General features: G+C 39.3%; 1 protein-coding gene across 3 annotated transcripts in view; it reads left to right on the forward strand.

Annotated features, from left to right (window-relative positions):
- Nucleotides 1-7,711: 7,711 nt before the first annotated feature.
- Nucleotides 7,712-22,588, forward strand: part of Rnf11 (Ring finger protein 11) — a 43,564-nt gene continuing 28,687 nt past the window's right edge. The window contains exons 1-2 of one of the 3 annotated variants that reach the window (XM_070282357.1): nucleotides 7,763-7,841; nucleotides 11,881-14,259. In XM_070282357.1, coding sequence (XP_070138458.1) covers nucleotides 12,494-13,006 — 513 coding nt within the window. In that variant the 5' untranslated portion in view covers nucleotides 7,763-7,841; nucleotides 11,881-12,493 and the 3' untranslated portion in view covers nucleotides 13,007-14,259. Of the gene's footprint in view, nucleotides 7,867-11,880; nucleotides 14,260-22,588 lie in introns of those variants that run through there. The other 2 variants (XM_043213338.2, XM_017246202.3) reach the window with 2 other exon arrangements.

Consider the following 22,588-nt stretch of genomic DNA (forward strand, 5'->3'; position numbering starts at 1 on the left):
GCCAAAACGGCAGTATTTTCAACGCTTCGCGGTTGATAACTGCGTCAAAACCGCGAGTAAAGGTATCGTGAAAACCCTCGGCGTCGTCTTTGGGGCGTCATTGTTTGCCATTGTAAGCACCAGTCCTCGCGTGTATATAGTGATCACGTAGGGGTCACCAATTTACTGTTCGTATATTTATAGTTTACTATATACATATATTTAAAACTATGAATAAAACGATGAATGCGTCAAAGACTCTGCAGTGGCGGCGGACGAAGCTGACAAAGTTTTTGGACGAGAGTGTGTGTTTGTTGGAGATGTACTCCGTAATATCGATACTCGCGTGAGTTATGGAGTTTGGTCGTGCTTACCAGAACTGAAAAGGGTTGCCACACATCCACCTACATCTTCGGAACGTGCATTTCACACCATTAATTGAAGTTGATGACATAAGAGATGGTCCACCTATTGAAAATGTTCCTGCTAAAATCAATCCACACATGATAAATGATAATGCTATTCCTCATGTAGACATCAGCAATATGAATGTTTCAATCCCAATCTACAGTAATTATTACGAACATGTCAAAAATTACCTCGAATTTTACAATGCCTTCTGGAAAAATGATTTTGGTCATTCTTGTGCTGTTTGCGATAGACTTTGTTAAAAAAACGACTTGAAAAATAGTTCTGATCCACATGATGTGTTCGTATAGAAAATATTACCGAGTTAAGTTCTTTGGTGCAGCAGCACTCAAGGACCTAACAGACCTCGCAAAGATCGATCCACGCAGACTTCGTAGCCTTCATTCGTAAATCTGGATGGGACCGCAAGCTGCCGCAGGAAAGATAACATAATCTTTGCCACATTAGTATATAGGAGGGGGGAGGTGCCCTGCAGGACCTTTTTTCTGTGCCGTATCACAAGGAGCTGGCCCACTACCACTGTAGACGTGTGTTCTACGTGTAAAAAGTCACTCGACGCTCTAAAAATTCCTTTACTATCATTCCCTATTATTTACCAAAATTAAATATGATTGAGCAGCGACTCATTTCACCAAGATTCTGTTTATGCAATTTAGAAGACTTAGGCATATCAATGGCCAATATGGTATTTATGGACCAATCATCAGGGTACCCGCCGAAGTTAATACCTTGGTGAATCAATAACCTAAAAATATTAAAGATTATCACTGTGTTTATGTCCATCTAAAGAAGAAACTGATTCACAAAACCAGTTATGTTTATGGTCTCTTCAAAAAATAAAATATAAAACAATAGGTACAGTATCTTGTGAAAACACCACTGTAAATTTACAAAAATATTACGATAAGACTATAAGAAGACTTAGGCATATCAATGGCCAATATGGTATTTATGGACCAATCATCAGGGTACCCGCCGAAGTTAATACCTTGGTGAATCAATAACCAAAAAATATTAAAGATTATCACTGTGTTTATGTCCATCTAAAGAAAAAACTGATTCACAAAACCAGTTATGTTTATGGTCTCTTCAAAAAATAAAATATAAAACAATAGGTACAGTATCTTGTGAAAACACCACTGTAAATTTACAAAAATATTACGATAAATTAAGAACTTCTCAATAATAATCAAGATGATGCAGGACTGGCAATGGATAAGAAAATTGAACACGTTTCTATCGAAGACAATCTCACAGCTCAACAACAAACTCTCATGTGGAATGAAGATAAACTGTTGCATATGGCACCAAGGGAAAGGAGTGTTCTACATAGTGTTTTGTTCGATGAATATTCTGAAGAATTTTCATTCCCTACAATCTACGGTGGACAATTTAGAACTTATAGAGATGAATGCAATATTACACTTGTACTGCGGCGTACAAATCGTCGCCTACTGATCCGCAACATCTTTTGTATGTGGTAACATAGCTTTCCGTTGCATACGGAATTCGGCTTGGTACTGATCTGATAGAAAAAAAACCTTATTCGCTATGATTAGACAATTAGGGGCTCCAACTGCTTTTATGACCTTCATCTCGTCATGCCTGCTAAACGTACACATGCCAAAGGAGCTTCGTTCCTCACACTTGTCCCTAGACCAGTGTGGGGCAAACTCTCATTTTCCATAGCACGCGTGCATAGGGAAGGAAATTCTGCCACAGCTCTGCCTGCACACTGACAGTGTGAGCACTTTCAAATTTTTTAGAAGCCCTCTCATTTGCTCTCATTTCGACTCATTTGACAGCCCAAACATAAAAATCAAAATGTTTCAACAGAGAAAAATTTGTACAGAAACTGGGTTGGAAAAAGTTTTCTTCATGGAGAATATAGATAGGGAAGCGTAGTTTTTCATTTGTTTAAGAAATGTTGCTAGCAAGGCTTTTTTTAAATAAAATACACAATTTTAGTGCCCATTCAAACTTTTGAATTAACGAAAAATTAAATAAAAAAATACGTTTTTTTCGCTCAGTGAATGCTCTGCTCTCATTGATTTTCTCTGCTACGCATTCACTCAAATTTTAAACATGTGTTCGTTTTGCCCCCCACTGCCCTAGACACATACTGTTTTTTTTTTTAAGCTTGGGTTGTCAAATAAGGCAAAATGGGAGCAAATAAGAGAAATTCTATAAAATTTGTGAGTGCCCACACTGTTTGTGTGCCGGCAGATAAAATGACAAGAGATTGGTGACTTAGAATTTATTTGCAATGTGACTTTAATATCCCATCTTATCACTTATCATGCACCATGACTTCACAGCGGGCATGTTTGACATGTCCCTAGGTCAAATTAACCATGTTAGAAATTCGTTAGGTCGCCTATTTATATTTTTTTATCTCTTATATATTTTTCTCGACTTATATTTTTTATCTCTTTCTATCACTCTTTCCAGAGCTTTGCTCCTTTCAACCACCGTAACGGTACCACTCCTCGCTTGAGGTTTTAATCAAAACCATTTCTGGTATCTATCAAAAGTTTCCATGCGTGGCGAATAAAATGTACTGTTTCCGAAATCACTGATTCACTGTTTTCGAAATCTTATTTTCTGACGTTCTTTTTCCGAAAATAGCTTATTATCTGATCTTTTAAGCGTTATACCCGTTTATTCGCCAGGTCCCGATGTGCTATGTGCTTAAAAACTGTATCAAAACTCTGTGCAAAACTCTACATAAACTTTTAAACTTATTATTGGAAACCTTGATTTTCCCCCTTAAGTGGAAGGAATCTTTCATAATTCCTTTTGACCAAAATGAGAAAAAGTCCTATGCTGCCAACTACAGATTAATCTCTAAAATGACGGTAATTCTAAATATATATGAAAAATAAATCACTCCTCATTTGCAACCCCTATGATCTTCGATGGCTTCATTAAATGTCGCTCTTGTCATCGGTGGCTTCCGAAAGGGATTTTAAACTAAAGTATTTACGCAGAATTCAATCAAGCATTCGATTCAGTCAATTTTTCACTCCTCTTTAGTAAGCTGAATCTTCGGGGTTTTCACATACACCACCTCAATGGAAAAACACTAAGAGTCTTATTTTAAAATTTACATTCCCACTTGGTTCGTGCTACATCTGGGGTCCCTCAAGGAAGTCATCTTGGCCCGTTACTGTTTACTCTTTTTATAAACGAATTGCCTCCTGCTTTAACGAACTTTCTGGTTCTCATGTATGCTGGTGATGTTAAGCTTTGTCTTCAATACAAATCCGTTTCTGATCAATACAATCTTCACTCCGAAAATAAGCTTTTCAAAACTGGTTTTTAGCGAATGATTTAATACTTGATGAATACAAATGCAAACTTATGTCTTTTCATCGTTCTTGCCCATCTCCAGTCAACGTATTTTCCCTATGGGATTGCCTTAGAAAAATTAACTCACGCTAATGATCTCGGTGTCCTATTCGACTCAAAACTCAAATTTGCCGAACATATGGAAGGGCGTCGCTGCTAATTGTCGCTGTTGTGGAAGAAAGAAAAGCGTGCTGCATTCCGCCTACGTCAGCCACAACCAAGTGCACCGAGACAATAGCCTCTTCTCTATCCACTGCTAACGTTGTCCAAGGTCGCAGGGGTTGACTAGTTAGCTGCATCTCCGGAGGTGAAAATCGTTCATGGCGGGTCTGGTATTGGCGATGCCAGCTTTGCGACAGACGGATTTTCTAATGATGACGGACCTCATCAACTCATCCCCAGCAACTAGTTTATGTTGCACTCTTTCGTGTAATTAGCATCGAAGGTTTGTTCGCTGTTACACCTTATGATGACCCAACACAATTCAAATTTCATCATAATCATAGACAAGCAACATCAACTTCTTCGTTATTGGCAGAATTAAAGTTATCAAAAGTTATCATCGATGTCATTAGCAACAAAAATTGTGTCTCGTTGTTGTATTTCAATGTACAAAGTTTTAAAAAACATTACACCGATTTAGACGACGCAGTTTGTCTGAAGAGCAACATTTTTTTGCTCATCGAAATGTGGTTGGCTAATAGTCAGCAATGTAATATACGTTTAAATACTTCAATTCAAACGTGATACTGTGCGTGCAGGGAGTGTAGCAAAATATCAGAACATGAGCGATATAACTAGAATTGTAACGCCGAACATGAAGATGATTTCCAAAAACATTCAGGACTTTTCTGTTCGACATACAAGCGTTGCGGACCTTTGTGCGGCTCAGTGTGTAATGGAAAACGGTATTACTGGGATCATGGCAGTCATCTACGTTTCATCGAATTCACCGAATATTTAAGAGTTCATTCACCTAGTACTGTTAGAATATACTGAAGAAGGTTCTTGACTTCTTCGGAGATAAAATACAAATTTGTATAAAATTTCCATAATTTTGGCCGGTGATTTTAACTTTTCTGATACAAAATCAGAGCCACTGACACAATTTCTCCTTGAAGAATTTGATTTGAAAATTAAAAACGCTCCAACATTGTCTACAACAAGATTCAATACGACTATTAATGCAGTTTTTTCGAGATACTTGGACAAAATGTCTAAAATTTTTGTATCTTACTTTAGTTACCAAAACCCAATAGTCAATATGATTGAATGAACTGATTAGGTTTATATACCTAGAATAAATAAGTAAATATCATTTTTGTACAAATGTTGTAATTTATTATTGTAAATAATTTTTCGCCTTCATTTACTCCTGTGTTGCCTGCATTGACCTCCATTTCGTCATGCCTGCTAAACGTATACATGCCAAAGGAACTTCGTTCCTCAAGCGTGTCCCTAGACCAGTGGTCGGCACCCCAATACATTGACCAAATACATTGACCAAAAAGTAGGCTGTGAGCATGACGTTTCACACATTTATACTGTGTGTGTGTGGCAGAGCTCGAACAGAGAAATTTCCTATGCCCTCGGGTTAGGGCCGTGCCGACCACTGCCCTAGACACACACACTGTTTTTAACTTCTTTTTTTAGTTCAATTTACTTTTTGGCCTCCTCCTTGTGCCCTCCTTTATTGTCCGGCTCCTTTTATAGTATTGGTCAAGCACGTTCCGGGGTAGATTCCATCAATTTGTAGAAAGATTTCTATCAAATTTAGATAAAAATAGTCTGAAACGATTCAGAAAAAAAAGACCTCGTAAGCATCATTACTAAAAAAAAAAAAGCAAGGTTGGATATTTAACTTCTATAACAGGGGTGGGCAAGCCCATGGCTCCTCGGGCTCTCAAGGCTCCCCCCGGTATTCGTAATTTTTGGCGCCAGCAAATCGGCCCACACGATCGAGTCGCGCGGTCAGTGAGCCGTGAAGATTTGCTACACAATGCTACACAAATTCCGAGGCAGGTAGCGGGCCCGACCCCGCGGTCCCGAGTTTGCAACAACAATTATTAAGGGTCCGTTTGCGCACAACGCGACGACAACCATCGCGAGGGTGGTGGTTGTTGTTGTAATTTGTTGTTTGGCCGAGCTGCGTCTCCGACCGTTAGATTTTGTGCCCACCACTGTTCTATATTGTGCAATTTGTGTTGGACAGCGTCAAAATATGTGATGCTGACAAGTCGCAGTATTGGTCAAGACTGTTGAGAAATGTTCAATGGGGAATTCCGTAAAATCTTGGGTAGCTAAGTCATTTGGGAGCTTATTTGTGCACAGAGGGCATTTGGTAGAAAGAAGAAGTCAGGATGAACCGGGCGGGTTGCAACCGGTGTGATTGAAAGGAAAGCAGGGATCAAGGAGACACAAAAGAAAAAAAAAGGGAAAGAAGGGAAGAAAGGGAACAGTTCCCAATAATTTTCTACGGAGGTCTAGCTACATTTCGAAGAAAGAGGACTTGGATCTCGTCAACCAACTGGAGCCACCCGAAGCGAAAATTTCTGCAAAAAAGGAAATTGGTCAACCTTCCCGGGTGGCCCACAGGTTTTTTTTGAAGTTAAAAATTTGAAAAGTACCTGAAACCCTGTCCGTATCTTAGCGTAGATTATATACTTATTTATTTAAATTATTTATTTGTTATTATTTTTTTTTTTTTGTAATTAATCAATTATCTGTATTCGTCCCAAGGTGCCTTGGTTAGGTGTTAGGTTAATCCATGTTTAATATTTAAGATTGATATCAACCGAAAAGAAAAGATAAGGAAAGAAAGATACAAAAAATGTTAAATTAAATCATTAATCAAAATGAAGTGTGAGTGAGAGTAATCAAAAGGGGGGGAAGTGAAAATGTGGGATTCAAAATGTAATAGTGCAGATCGTTAAAGGGGATGATCCCAAGGATCCAGAATCTGGGCCAAGGTAGGGGAGCCTTCGTGGTGCCCAATATCGTAGTGTTCTATGGTCCGCTGTTTATTTTTTTTTTGTGTTTCGATAAATCCTGTAACGTTGTCATTTTTACTTTTGCTTGTTTGGAATTTATTTTTTTTTGTTGAATTAGTGTACTATTATTATTTATTCACCGTATTCGTTTTTTTTTTGTGAGGCTGTCTTTTGGGTTTTTCCGGGTGTTCCCATCCCTGTAGGTGTTAACGCGTGCTAGCCGGCGAAGTGAAAAATCCGAACAAGAAAAGAAACAGGCAGACCCTTACAAATTTTTAAAACATCTCCGACCCTATAAAGTATACATATTCTTGACCAGGATCACCTCTTGAGTTGATATAAGCATGTCCGTCTGTCTGTCTGTCTGTTTCTACGCAAACTAGTCTCTCAGTTTTAAAGCTATCGACTTGCACCCACCCTTCTTTCCTTTGCACGCAGTGCAATGGCAAAATAATACGACCTACCAATTTTCATAACGATTGGCCGACTATATCTTATAGCTGCCAATTAACTGAACGATCGGAAATAGTATTTGGTAGAAATACCAACTTTGGTACTTTTAACAATAGAAGCTTCTGATTTTTTTCTAGATTTTTTATTGTTATTATTTGGATTTATTATGATATTCTCATAAGGATCGGCCAACTATATCCGAAGTTTGCGATATATATCCGGTTTTCACTACAAGGGTATATCAACTTCGGCTCCGCCCGAGTTTGCTCAGCCCTATGAGCTGAGCTTGGGCATCCCTGTACTAGCATATAAAATAGTGACATAGTATATAAAATAGCTTCTAATGTTATGAATGCATACATATATTTTCATATGTTTTTCGATGCCAATTTTACTCTAGCAATGCGTAAAAATACTTGTGAGGTATCTGGCAATTTCATTTTTATATTTAATGCCGGGCCGGGATATTTAGCTCACTAGCGCGATATATCGATACGTAACAAAATCACATAAGTCGATAGAATAGTGAAAAAAGGAATCATTGATGCATCAATGTTAGTATCGATATTATTAGTTTTCACAGCTCTAATAAATAAAAGTAGTACTTAATATTATTAACAATAATCGGACTCATAAAAAGTGAGGCCATTTTCCGGTTTGACTGGTAAATACTTTATGTAGTCGATAATGTAGAAGTCTTTTAAGAATTTCCTTTAGTGGCTGTTACATTAATGTATTTATATTTCAGGTGAATATTTACATACATATGTATGTAGATATGTATTTATATATATGAATGCTAAGGCGTTAAAAAGGAAATTTTAAATGCTTTTTATTCACGTGAGAATAGCAAAAAAGGTAGCTGTTCTCCATTTCATGTTTCTTCGTACTGAATTTTTGGACGAGAATATACATACATACATAAGTACAACTTGTGAATGGTTGTACATAAATATGTATATGTTATGTATGTACATACGTATTACGTATGTCTCCTAAAACCTGAAGTTTGAGATTATTGTATTTTCATACTACAGTTTTAATGGTCGCCGTTGAGCTATTATACAAACATACGTACATATGTATGTATATTGACAAGAGGTCCAAAACATAAATACCTCTCTCTCCTACATTGTACATACATATGTATGCTGAAACTAACTTTGGGCGTAGCCAAATTTGATGTACCCTCACAGGATCGTATTTACATATGTATTTATGTACATATTAGAACATAGTACCAGTTCCGGTGTAAAAAAAAAACTTTATAAAAGTTGCACTTATAAGCACAACATTCCCTTCTTAGTCCTAATTCCGACTCTGCCAGGCCATGAATCTTTTCCAAGCTATTGACTTACAACTTTTACGAATATGAATCAGAAGTCATTTCCGATCTTAGTTACCGAATTGGTATTGCTTCGATCGGCAAAGTTTGGATAGAAACCGAGATATCCAAAAGAGACAGCCTCGGTGACGTGATCGATTTGGATGTTTATTCTATCATTGTTTTTGAAGTTGGCGATCAGATAAGGGAAATTTGTTTATATCTAAATAAAGCTTTCGAGGGTGGGAATGCTTACGTTTTAAGAGTTCGAGAGAACTCGGCGCAAAAAAGCCGCTATATATTGTTTATAGTATTATAAAATTTTAGTTAATTTTTCCACTCCTAAAATTAATCGCCCCGATTAATTACATTTATGCGGCGAGAGATATTTTATTAAGTACGCTAAATTTTATTGATATATTTCTTTCGGTTTTTAGGAATTTCTACTTCTCTTTGAGTTTTAGTACATTTAAGTTGAATTAGTTTAAGGGGACGTTCTTGTGGATTTTTTTGAAAAAATCGATTATTTTTTGTTTTTAATAAAATGAAAGTTACATATGTATAGAATATACGTGCCAAGGGATATTTTGATACGACGCGTATATCTTGAGCTAGAGCGTGTCAAACATACCCATGATAACAAGAAAGCTATCTCAAGGCAAATTTTCAAAAAACTTTAAAGGCGTTTTTCTCGGAACCATGTTTTTAAACCTCTTGTCGCGCACAGGGCTCGTTCTATTGATCCGATTTCTTTCATTAAAAAAAAAATGTTTAAAAGTTCATGTTTCATGTTTTAAAGTACACAGTACTTTAGTACAAAAGTACTTTTTTGTATGCCTTATACCTAAAATAGGCATAAAAAATTAAAAAAAAAACTAAAAGTAAAAAAAAAAGAAAAAATATCAATTTTTTTTTAAACGTCCATGAAACTGGTTTATTTTAACCAAAATTAATTGTCGTTAGGTATAAGGCATAGGAAATTTCATCAATTTTATTAAATTATATACATTTCTAATTTCCGTTAACTACCAGCGGCCCGACACTAGACAAAGCAGAAAAATAGAGGTCGACTAGATCCGCCATTTTGAAGCCGCCATTTTGAAGTCGCCATTTTGAATTTCCTGAATATTGAATATTTTTTTTAATCGTTAATAAACAACGAATCAAAAGTTTAAAAGCATAAGTTCGTATGTCTTTTCATTTTCACGCAATCCATTCTCAAAGTTTGCTTAATATTCGGAAAAATCCAAAAGAACCTCCCCTTAATTATTTTGGGTATGAACTTTCGTGATTTATATATACAGTGGCGAGCAAAGTTGAGCGAATGTTCACGACTCAGACTTTCGTAACCCATAAAATCATAATCACAACAAAATCCAAAATTTTTTTTTGTTTTCTATTAATTCTATTTATTATTTAATTCTTAATAAATTCTAAGCAAAAAAAAAATGATGATACAGATGAATTCGAGGAGACGTAAATTAAAAACGAAAAAACCCGCATAAACTCAATTTCGGACGTTTCCAAATTTCTTTGTCCAAAGAAATTTATTTGAGATGACTTCCTGTACGCGGTCAGGCATGCTTTCCACCAAAACTTTAATTATATCTTTAGGAATACGTATCCATTCAGCTACAACACGGTACCAAAGGTTCTCCATGTTTGATGGAGCTGTGTCGTAGTTCCAGAGCCGTCTTTTAATGATTGACCAAAGATTTTCGATCGGATTGAGGTCGAGACTTTGTGCTGGCCATGCCATTAATTTAAAAGGTTGCCTCCCAATCCAATCCTTCCTTAATTTTCGAAGCGTGCTTCGGATCCCCATCTTGTTGAAAAAACATTTATTTTTCGGGAGGGTATTTTTGCAGAGGGTATTATAATTTTGGCCAAAAGTGTGCAACGCAGTGAAGGTGACATCTCCGACCCAATAAAGTATATATATTCTTGATCAGGATAAAACGACATGCCAAATTTCATAAGGATCGGCCGACTTTATCCTATAGCTGCCATATATCTGAAAAACTTTCGTGTTTTTGAAGATAGAAAGCTGGAACTTAGTACAGATTCTATTTTCGGTCAGTTAATCCAACCTACAACATTTCATAAGGATCGGCCGACTATATGTTAAATTACTGAACGATCGGAAATTGCCTCGGATATACTGGTATTTGGTAACATTACCAACTTTGGTATTTTTGAATTAATTGGTTTTATTATGATATTCTCTCCAACTATATCCAATGTTTTCGATATATATCCGGTTTTAACTGCAAGGGTATATTAACTTCGGCTACGCCCGAAGTTGGCTTTCCTTTCTTGTTTTTTATTATTATTTATATAAAAGGTATGTTATCTTAGGAATACATTAACTTATATATCTTCGAAAAATCGCATATTTGTATACCTGTATTTGTATACCTAAATAAATAAGTCTTACTCCAATGAGTTCCTTTTGGAAACTCTTTTTAATTGGTAAAGTTCTTTAATAAGTAAGATACATGAAAATATTAAATCTGCTTAAAACTACTTATCAACGCACTGCACTCTGACCTGCTATGCGACCCTTCCTCAAGTGCGACATATTTTTGTAGGCTGCAGGGGATCGGTTTTAGACCATGCTGCTTATCTCGTATTTCATGGGTCCGATCCCTTGAAACTCTAACTTAGGAATTTGTATATACAATAGTGTTCAATGCTTGAACAGTACCCTTGCAGAGGGTATTATAATTTTGTCCAAAAGTGTTCAACGCCGTGAAGGAGACATCTCCGACCCTATATAGTATATATATTCTTGATCAGGAACACCTTCTGAGTTAATATGAGCATGGCCGTCTGTCTGTTTCTACGCAAATTAGTCTCTCAGTTTTAAAGCTATCAACTTGCACCCACCCTTCTTTTGCACACAGTATATAAGTCGGAACGACCGGGATCGGCTGACTATATCCTATAGCTGCCATATAACTGATTGCTCGGAAATGGAATAACTTTACCATATAACTGAACGATCGGAAATGGTATTTGGTAGAAAACTTTGATATTTTTGAAGATAGAAGCTTGGGACTTTTTTTTTTTAGATATTTGATTGTAATTAATTGGTTTTATTATTGTTACGACAGATAGTATAACTGCTATAACTGTATAGTATAACTGATAGTATAACTAGTATAACTGCGCGGCATCCGGCGGGGCCGAAGTTGCAGAACCGATAGTATAAGCGAGTGTTGAATCTCTTTTCTTTTCCATTTGACACTCGAGGGAAGCGGACTGTTTGGTCATTGAGCGTTTTCAGTGCCATTAAAATAAAACGAAGAATTTAATTTTTAACGTTAAAAAAATGTTTATTCCTGCATGCAGATGAAGCCGGATGATCCGCAGATAGACCAGCTTATGGTGCATGCAGGGACTCAAGTAATATACACAGAAAGGGCGGACCGACAAGTCACCTCGAGCTAAAGCTCTCGAAAGTGGAGAGGGCGGCCCGACCTAGACATTGCCGAGCTAAAACTCTATAAAAAACCCGTTGAGTCGAGCGGCCGAGAGAGAGTCGGCTTGCGATCAACAAAGCTTTTGTACAAACTTAAGCCTAATAAATAAACATTACATTAATCATTACACTAAACATTTCATAAAAATTATTTAAACATAAACATTAAACGCCGTGCTGCTGCTTGATCCGACACGGACAAAAAATGAGAACATCGAATTAAGATTTGATTATAAATTGTACAACTATTACTTTACTAGGAATTTGGAGTGTAAGAGTGGTTACCGACTGTACCACTGTTGACAAATAAACAATAAAATCTCAGAAAAATAACAGAAAACAAATAAACAATTATCAGCATCTACACGGGCTTCTTTACCGGGGCGGCGCTACAAACTTCACATACCCGCAACATTTCTTTAAATTCTTTTCTTGGTTTATTCTTGAAGAATAATTGAATCAGAGTGCGAAATCAACATTGAGATGCTATTGGATCCGGTGGAGAGGCAAGATTGGTGGCGACATGCTTCCTCTGTGAAGTGGAGGACGAGCACGTTACAGTTGGCTGCACAGAACTCCACGTTGATCAGGAGAGAAAAGCTGACCAGCCTGACGGCTGGGGACAATTACCTGAGTTACTCAGGTGGCGATCAGAAGATGATCGAAACTAACGACGTCAACAAGGCCTCGAAGGAAGCGCAGGAACTGCAGACGGAGCTAAGGTTGTTGGAGGAAGAAGATAAGTTGCTGCAGTTGCGACAACAACTTCAACATAGGCGAAAGGCGCCCATAGGCAAGCTCCCAATGGAGAGGCTTTCGGCGTCTGGCCACGCAGAGAAGATGCCTGGAGCATCTAGTACACGGTACCAGAATGCTGGTACGGATACGATTGGTAAAGTTGCCGTTGTGGACGGAAACGAGCCCACAGAGAGCCCACGTTGGTTCCACGCTCCCATGGTTCTTTTATACCATTGGGGAGGAGAACTCAGCCGCTAAGGTTATTAAATCTGTGGGCAGACCATCTCACAAACAATTGACAGCGAGGAAGACTAGCGTGGCTGAGTTGGTGAAGTTTTCCGTAAGGCCGGAGGACTGGCTCTTGTTCATCGAAACATGAACAGACGACGGAGCTATGCGGATTCACGGATGCCGAAAACCTGATGCGTGTTCGGCATGCGTTGGAAGGACCAGCCAAGAACGCCGTTCAAAGTGTAATGCTGCATGCGGACTGTGTTCCGCAGATAATCGCCACGCTGAGAATGCGATTTGGGCGACCCGAAATAATCATTGACTTATTAGTGACAAGTCGTAAACAATTTCCTCAAGTGAGGGAGAATAAGCTTGAAATGCTTCTCGGTGGAGGTGCAAAATGTTTAAGCTACGATGAAAGCCTCCAAGTTGGACCAGTACTTAAACAACCCAGCGCTCACGCAGGAGCTAGTGAGCAAGTTGCCATCGATGGTGCAGACATTTTGGGGAATGCACAAAGCCTCTCTAACAGTGTGTACTTTGGCAGAGTTTAGTACGTGGCTATCGCAGATGGCAGAAGGAGCGAGCCTTGTGATAGTCCCAAGCTCGTCGTCAAGAACGTGGAGAAGGGACACGGTACATACTGTGTGCCAAGGTTGTCGGCTGTGCACCCGCTATTGCAGAACCCTGCAGGAGTGTCCAGCATTCCTGAAAATGACGACCCGCGACCGCTGGAATGCTACTCGACGATGTCGCTTGTGCTGGAGATGTTTCCATAGCCACAAGGTGGAAAGATACGGAAGGAAGGAAACTACGCCATGCAGGTAATGACGTTTGGGGGTAGTTGCTCCCCCAGCTGTGCCCAGTACGCGAAGAACAGAAATGCAGAGTCGCTCAAGAAGCAATACCCACGCGCTGTAAAGTTCATCCTGGAGAATCACTATGTGATTGCTGGACAGCGTCGACACATAGAAAGAAGCCATAAGCCTCGCGCGGCTGGTCCACTACATTCATCTTCAGGGCGGATTCCTCATTCGAAACTGGGTATTGAATTTCAAAGAAGTACTAAGCGCACTCGTCGAAGGAGCACCCACGCTAGTGAGACTAGACGAAATAACGGATCTCTGTCCGAGAAGGTGCTGGGAATATGGTGGGATTCGAAAGAAGATCTCATCCGCTACCATGTATCCCCATGATATCGCCATAGAGAACTTCTCCAAGGAAGGCAACGACCCATCAAACGAGAGTTTCACAGTGTGTTGATATCTATATATGATCCTTTAGGGCTCATATCCTTCTAGGTGATGTATGCAAAAATAATATTTCAGGAAATATAGCGAAGTGGGTATACCTCGGATGACCTCATACCTGAGGCAGAATGGATTAAATGGAAGCAATGGCTTCGGTATATCCCGGATGCCACATCCCAAGATGCCACATGAAGGAGTCGCTGACGGATTCAGAAGTGGAGATGCACGCAAGCGAGAAGGGAATTGCCGCCGTGAGTTATATAAGATTTTAAAACGAGGCAGATATCCACTGCACTCTACTGGGAAGCAAAACCAAGATAGCCCCTCTAAGACGAACATCCATACCAAGGCTTGAACTCATGGGAGCAGTTCTTGGAGCGAGGTTAGCTCTTACTCTGGAGCTCTTTCTTTGTGCGAAGTTGAGCACACTGACATTCTGTGACCGACTCGAGGACCGTCTTGAGTTGGCTGCGATCGGACCAGAGGAAGTACAAACAATTTGCAGCATTCCGTGTGACCGAGATTTTAGACGGTACTAGCGTCAAGGACTAGCGCTGGGCACCTTCCTTCGAGAACGTGGCGGATGACGCCACTAAGTGGAACAAAGGACCGGATTTTAACCGAGACAGTCATTGGTTGAACGGGCCATTTCTTTGGCAAGAGAGGCAATTTTGGCCACTGAATGAGGCTGTAGAAGGAGACGAATTAGGAATGGAATTGAAGGCGAAATTCATCGACGTATGTGACGGATTCACAGACGGAGGACACGCGACTCTCATAGACTCTATGGAGTATGCTATGGAGTACCGCGAACGTATGAGGCGTTGGAAGGCCAAGGATCTTCAACGATCGGTCATCGAAAATCAGCCATCACAAGAAGATACCAGGGTCCCGGAGAGTCTTTTGTGGTCGTACGCTTAAGCAGAATACTACCAGACGGAGAGACGGCTAATTTTAAAAGGAAAACCATTGAAGAAGAATAAACTACTATACAAGCTGGGACCGTATATGGATTCAGATGGAGTATTAAATCTGGTTAAACATGCTAAAATGATCAAGGGAAACGACCGCGTCGTACTCCCCTGCGGCAGCCACATTACGTAGCTTATCATAAAGGAATTTTACCGAAGATTTTTGATACGACGCTCCTGGCAACAATGCAAGACCGACAGGCGGCCTCCAAACCGCCGCGCATAGCGGAACTTCCCTATTCAAGAGTAGTAGCCTATCATAGACCCTTCAGCTACACGGGTGTTGACTACTTTGGGCCTCTGGTGGTGCGGGTCAGACGCAGTTCAAAAAAACGATATGGCGTGCTCTTTACCTGCCTTTCTACAAGGCAATACATCTTGAGGTAGCGTATTCATTAACCACTGACTCTTGTATTTTAGCACCGCGTAGCTTGTGGGCAAGGTGTGGACAAGGATCTACTTTCTCGCGTGTTCACTGGACCCCAGATGACATGGAAGTTCATTCCACCCGCATCTCCCCACATGGGTGGAGCAAGGGAGCGCTTTGTGCGTTCCGTGAAGACGGCGGTGGAATCAATCTTCCTTGACAAACGATCATCGGATGAGTTGCTGAGAGCCGCTCTAATGGAGGCGGAGGAGATCGTCAACTCGCGACCCCTAACATACATTCAGTGGAAGACGAATCATTTCCTGCTTGGAAGCTCAACTCAACAAGAGGACCGACGATGAAGCCCCTACCCGAAGGAGTGCAGCTCAAGAAGAGCTTGATGGAATCACAACAACAGGCGGACTCGTTCTGGAAGCGGTGGCTTTAAGAATAGCTGCCAGTGATTACTAGGTGGAGCAAGTGGTGCAAAAAGACTAAGCCTCTTGTAAAGGGGGATATCGTGTATGTATGCGATCCCGGACAGCCGCGTGGCCGAAAAGAAGAATCCTGAAGGTGAACCTTAGCCCGGACGGACAAGTGTGGAGCGCCGCGGTGAGGACCCAATCTGGCGTTTATACAAGTCCCGCGACAAAGCTGGCAGTTTTATCTATCGAGAGTAGTTTGGTTGACCCCTGGCGGAATATACAAGTGGGGAGTGTTACGATAGATAGTAAAACTGCTCCCGCGGCATCCGGCAACACCGAAGTTGCAGAACCGATAGTTTAAGCGGGTGTTGAATCTCTGTTAAGTCAGCCGGTAACCATGTGCCTTAGCTTTCTTTTCTATTTTACACTCGAGGGAAGCGGACGAAAAGTGAGAACATCGAATTAAGATTTGATTATAAATTGTACATCTATTAATTTACTAGAAATTTATAGTGCTTATCTCTGCTTGGAGTGTAGGAGTAGTTACCGACTGTACCACTGTTGGACCTTGCTGCCTTGTTATGAATAAAGAAAACAAATAAACAATTATTAGCATCTACACGGGCGTCTTTACTGGGTCGGCGCTACAAACTTCGAATACCCGCAACAATTATGATATTTTCATAAGGATCGGCCAACTATATCCGATTTTTGCGATATATATCCGGTTTTCGGATATGCTGTTTCCGGTGGAACAGCATTCCATATGTGCTGTGTCCGTTTCCACAACTCCTTCACTCCACTTGGAGGGACTGCATATTTCAAAAGCTCTGATTTTACAGGATTCCACAAGTTTTTTATTGGAGTCATGTCGGGAGACTATGGTGTCCACTTCATAGATTGAAATTTCTGTTTTGATATCCAATTTATCACCATTATAGACGTGTGCTTCGGGTCGTTGCCTTTTCTTAAAAACGCATTATTGGGCAAAAAGACCCATATTCTCAATAACCTTCGAAAGATTCTCTTGTAAAATGGCTAGATATTGCTCCTTTCGCATTATCCCATCGATCAAAAGGACCACCTCCATTTAAATGAATTCACCCCCAAACCATGTTGGAACCGCCACCGTGCTTGACCGTTTTTTGCACATACCTTGGTGACTGCATTATAGGATCTCTAGTTCCATACCAAGAGTGTCCATCAAGGTTTTATGGTCGGATGAAACAGAAAATTAATCGCTTCGAGTCAGATACCCAAAGTATACACAATCCTATAGAAGAGCTGAAAAAGTCCAAAGGAATGTAGACTCATTATTAAAAAACAATAAATAAAAATATTTGTTAAAAAAATAACCAGAGTCAAAATTTTTGGTCTTTCTATATAATTAAACCATCTTTTTAGCTCCATATTTGAAATTTTATAAGAAATTTCCTAAAAATGTGATTGATGGTTTGTATGGATTTCTATAATTTTGTCCAAAAGTGTGCAACGCCGTGAAGGAGACATCTCCGACTCTAAAAAGTATGTATATATATCCTTGATCAGGATCACCTCCTGAGTTGATATGAGCATGTCCGTCTGTCTGTTTCTATGCAAACTAGTCTCTCAGTTTTAAAGCTATCGACTTGAAACTTTGCACACACCCTTCTTTCCTCTGCACGCAGTATATAAGTCGGAACGGGGATCGCCCGACTATATCCTATAGCTGCCATATAACTGATTGGTCGGAATATAACTTCGTTGTTTTTAGAGTTAGAGAGTTCCAATTTTACATTAGAGCTACTTTTGGCAAAAAAAAAGTACTTGCCAAATTTCATAAGGATCGGCCGACTATATCCTGTAGCTGCCAACCTTCGAAATTTCATAAGGATCGGCTGATTATATCCTATAGCTGCCATATAACTGAACGATCGAAATGACACAACTTTGGTGTTTTTGAAGATAGAAAGATGGAACTTAGTACAGATTATATTATTGGTCAGTTTATCCGACCTACCAAATTTCATAACGATCGGTCGACTATATCTTATAGCTGCCATATAACTGAACGATCGGAAATGGTATTTGGTAGAAATACCAACTTTGGTATTTTTGAAGATAGAAGCTTGAGACTATTATTTTAGATATTTTATTGCAATAAGTTAGCTTTCCTTTCTTGTTTTTTCTTATTTTTATTTTTATTTGTTGTCTTTTCGCCAACTCTCTCTCGCGTTCTGTGCCTCTCCCGCCCATCCTGCTGCTGCTGATGCGGGCGCTCTTGCTTTTGGTTCATTTATATCCGGCGAAATAGGGGTAGAAGAAGAAGCGACAAATCCCGAAATTTCGGCATTTCTTCTCTGCTAATAAACTGTTTTAAATAATCTAGTTCAACTATTCTATTTGGCAAATTAGGTGATCTGTAGGACTTTTAAAGGCTTGTATTTGCAGTCTCGTCCAGAGTAATTGCAACATTTTTTGACATTCTCTTAGAAGCTTATTATGAGCTTATTTAGGGTTATAATAACGTTTAGTGCTACAACATAACCCAGAAATGATGTATCTAATTTAAAAAATTGTAATTTAAACACGTAAGCCATGTAGCCATGTAAACATGGCAAATTTTTCCAACATGTTTCCTGTTGTTCATGTTCCCATGTTCCATTGCCCTCTGGAAAACTCGTGAGGCATTTGCTAGAACAAATGGCATTCTAACGAATTCGTACTTTCCATTTTTTTTGGAAAATGAAGTTTTTTCTACGCTTCTCTTTTCCTCTTAAGCAAATGTTGCGTTTTTTTTTGGTGCGCACTGCGTTTATAATAAATATTGGTAAACCGATGTTTACTTGCTTGAGAATCGAATTTTTTGAGAAACTTAAGTTTTAACTCAACCCTTGTACACGCACGTACACCTATGTGAGGAAAAATAAACTTCTTCTAAACAACTTTTTCTTTCGTTCATTTTTATCATTTATTATGAGCCAAAACAAAGTTTTTAATACAAAAGAAATGGAATAGTAATGAGTTTTGTAGTTAAAAATAATATCAAATTTCTTCATGTCTTCTGTGGAAGGCATGCGAAGCATATATATTCGATTTTCGAATGTTGTTTACATACCGGATTCGTACATTTACAGCAGTAAAAGCGAGTTTTTCGACGCCGCTGATAAACGTGCGTGAAAATCCGTACTTTGAATTTTGTTACGCGATCGCGTATTTAAACGAATTCAACTTCATCACTCATGATTGACAAAAATGAAACAAGCAAACGAAAAATTGTCAGCAAGCGAAAAAAGTTTTTCAGCTCTGACAGTAACTGTTTTCTGTTCAGCGTTTCATCGATAACTGACTCACAAATAGAAACAAAACAAGAAAGAGAAATAAAAGAATAAGCAATAAGATCGTTAATAATGACAAAATGCATGAAAACAAATATCCTATGTAAAATCCGTATTTTTCCGTACAAAATACAAAGGAGTCTGGCTTTCTGGTGCATGTAGAAAGGTGCGGTTTTAAAAATTTTTTTTTTTGTCCTGTTTTAAGGACTTTTTTCAATTATAAAATGCACATATCGGAAGCCAATAGAATTTGTGGAGATTACATGGAAGCAATTTTCGATATCTAAATTAGGAGTAAGTTACATTAACGTTAAATGTCGAAATATGCCTGGCCAGACCCATGTGCGTGTACGAGGTTTAAACCGTATCGTTTCGCGTGTGTTGCGGTATATTTGGAGGCGAATTAATAATTTGTTTAAATTCAATTCCAAGCATAGCTCAGCTTTGCTTTTTCCACGTCTTATCTCTACTTTTACATTTTTCCTTTACACTCTCCAAAGCTCCCACTTCGGCTTTCTATTTGGCACAGTGGTTCTGAGAAGAGAACTTGTTTTTTAACATTTTATACATTATTATACCCTTGCAGAGGGTATTATAATTTTGTCCAAAAGTGTGCAACGCAGTGAAGGAGACATCTCCGACCCTATAAAGTATATATAATCTTGATCAGGATCACCTCCTGAGTTGATATGAGCATGTCCGTCTGTCCGTCTGTCTGTCCGTCTGTCTGTTTCTACGCAAACTAGTCTCTCAGTTTTAAAGCTATCGTCTTGAAACTTTGCACACACCCTTCTTTCCTTTGCACGCAGTATATAAGTCGGAACGGCCCGGATCGGCCGACTATATCTTATAGCTGCCATATAACTGATTGATCGGAAATGGTATAACGTTGGTGTTTTTAAAGTTAGAGAGTTCAAATTTTAGGTGAGAGCTATTTTTGGAAAAATAATACGACATGCCAAATTTCGTAAGGATCGGCCGACTATATCCTATAGCTGCCATATAACTGAACGATCGGAAATGACCCAACTTTGACCCAACTCGTGTTTTTAGAAAATAGAAAGCTGGAACTTGGTACATATTATATATTTGGTCAGTTGATCCGACCTACCAAATTTCATTAGGATCGGCCGACTATATCCTATAGCTGCCATATAACTGAACGATCGGAAAGGGTACTTGGTAGAAATATCAACTTTCGTATTTTTGAAGATAGAAGTTTGGGACTTTTTTTAGATTTTGTATTGTAAAAAATTGGATTATATATTCCTATTGCCATAAGGATCGGCCAACTATATCCGATGTTTGCGATATATATCCGGTTTTAACTGCAAGGGTATATAAACTTCGGCTTCGCCTGAAGTTAGCTTTCCTTTCTTGTTTTTGTATTGTTAATAATAATATGGAATTTAAGCTGGTCTGTTCTGAAGTCTTGTAACATGACAATCTCCTCATCACAGCTTACCATCCATTGCTGGCTATGTGAAAACGTCGTACAAGCCAAGTGTGCCGGTTTCACTGCCTTAGTTTCGGATGCCATTTCCCGTAGGTCTGGTTTACATTATTGTTGTGAAAATTGTCGTGCTGTCCAAGACGAAATGAGGTCGTTCATGAGACAGACCTAGAATGGATTTAAAGAGTTGATCACTGGTTTTCGTAAAATCAATGACCAGCTCTGTGCGGTTGACACTCAGTTAAGCGGCCTTCAGCTGCTAAATGAGTCCCCTCAGCGTAAGAATTCCGCTGTTTGTGATCCGCCTCAGCCTGCTCAGCCGTCAATTACGCAGCCGCTCATATCTCTGGCCACCCCAAGGGCTAGAACTGAGAAATTCGCCGTCCGAATTTATCAATAACAAGAAAGGAAAGCTAACTTCGGGCGGAGCCGAAGTTTATATACCCTTGCAGCTAAAACCGGATATATATCGCAAACATCGGATATAGTTGGTCGATCCTTATGAAATTTGGTAGGATGGATCAAAATATAATCTGTACCAAGTTCCAGCTTTCTATCTTCAAAAACACAAAAGTTGGGTCATTTCCGATCGTTGAGTTATATGGCAGCTATAGGATATAGTCGGCCGATCCTTATGAAATTTGGCATGTCGTATTATTTTGCCAAAAATAGCTCTCGTGTCAAATTTGAACTAACTCTAAAAACACCAAAGTTATACCATTTCCGATCAATCAGTTATATGGCAGCTATAGGATATAGTCGGCCGATCCCGGCCGTTCCGACTTATATACTGCGTGCAAAGGAAAGAAGGGTGTGTGCAAAGTTTCAAGACGATAGCTTTAAAACTGAGAGACTAGTTTGCGTAGAAACAGACAGACGGACAGACGGACATGCTCATATCAACTCAGGAGGTGATCCTGATCAAGAATATATATACTTTATAGGGTCGGAGATGTCTCCTTCACTGCGTTGCACACTTTTGGACAAAATTATAATACCCTCTGCAAGGGTATAAAAATGAGCAATTGTCTGATATGTCCTCCGTGGTATCTCTTCAAGTAATACCATAGGCCCTAATGAATGAAACCCCCGTCAGAGGCACCCAAAAGGGTACTCCACAGTCCGGACCACAGGCACCGACTGATGCTGCAGTTCTCGTACGTGCGACACCAAAACCCTTACAGGTAATTCCTCCATCGAAACATATATTTGTTTCTCGGCTTTCCCCTAATACTTCAGAGATTGATACTCGGCTTATATCAAAGCCAAAACGAATGCCGATATGAAGGTGGAGGACATAGCTAATTTTAAATATAATTAAGTAAGGCGCACGTCTTCTTTCAAGATTCGTGTGCCTGCGCTGATGTTCAAGCCGATTTGTTCTCCCAGTTTTTGGCCAGAGAACATTTTCGTCCAAGAACATCAGCCTAGTTCCGTGAAGAAAAAAGTTTTAAAACCAGTGGGAGTGAAACTCCCCCACATTAGAACCATTGATCAACCTCTTCTTCGTCCACTAACCCAAAAAACTAGTATCGTCACTAACTATACTAGAGGAATACTAGGGGCTACGTAGCAAACTCCCCAAACTATATTCTCATAGTTCTTTCTTTGCATCCCATATTATAGCCTTTACAGAAACTTGGTTAAAGCCGGAGATCTTTAGCTCCGAAGTTTTTCCAAGTACACCGATCGACCTCAGCGAAGGGGAGTCCTCATTTCGGTAGACTCCACTCTTTCTTCTGAAGAGGTGAAATCACAAGAGTTTGGTGACATAGAATTTATTTGCATTCAAATCGTTTTGTCCGCGAAATCTGTATACATTACAT

The sequence above is a fragment of the Drosophila bipectinata genome, chromosome 4 (genome assembly GCF_030179905.1).
Source record: "Drosophila bipectinata strain 14024-0381.07 chromosome 4, DbipHiC1v2, whole genome shotgun sequence".
NCBI classification, from domain to species: domain Eukaryota; kingdom Metazoa; phylum Arthropoda; class Insecta; order Diptera; family Drosophilidae; genus Drosophila; species Drosophila bipectinata.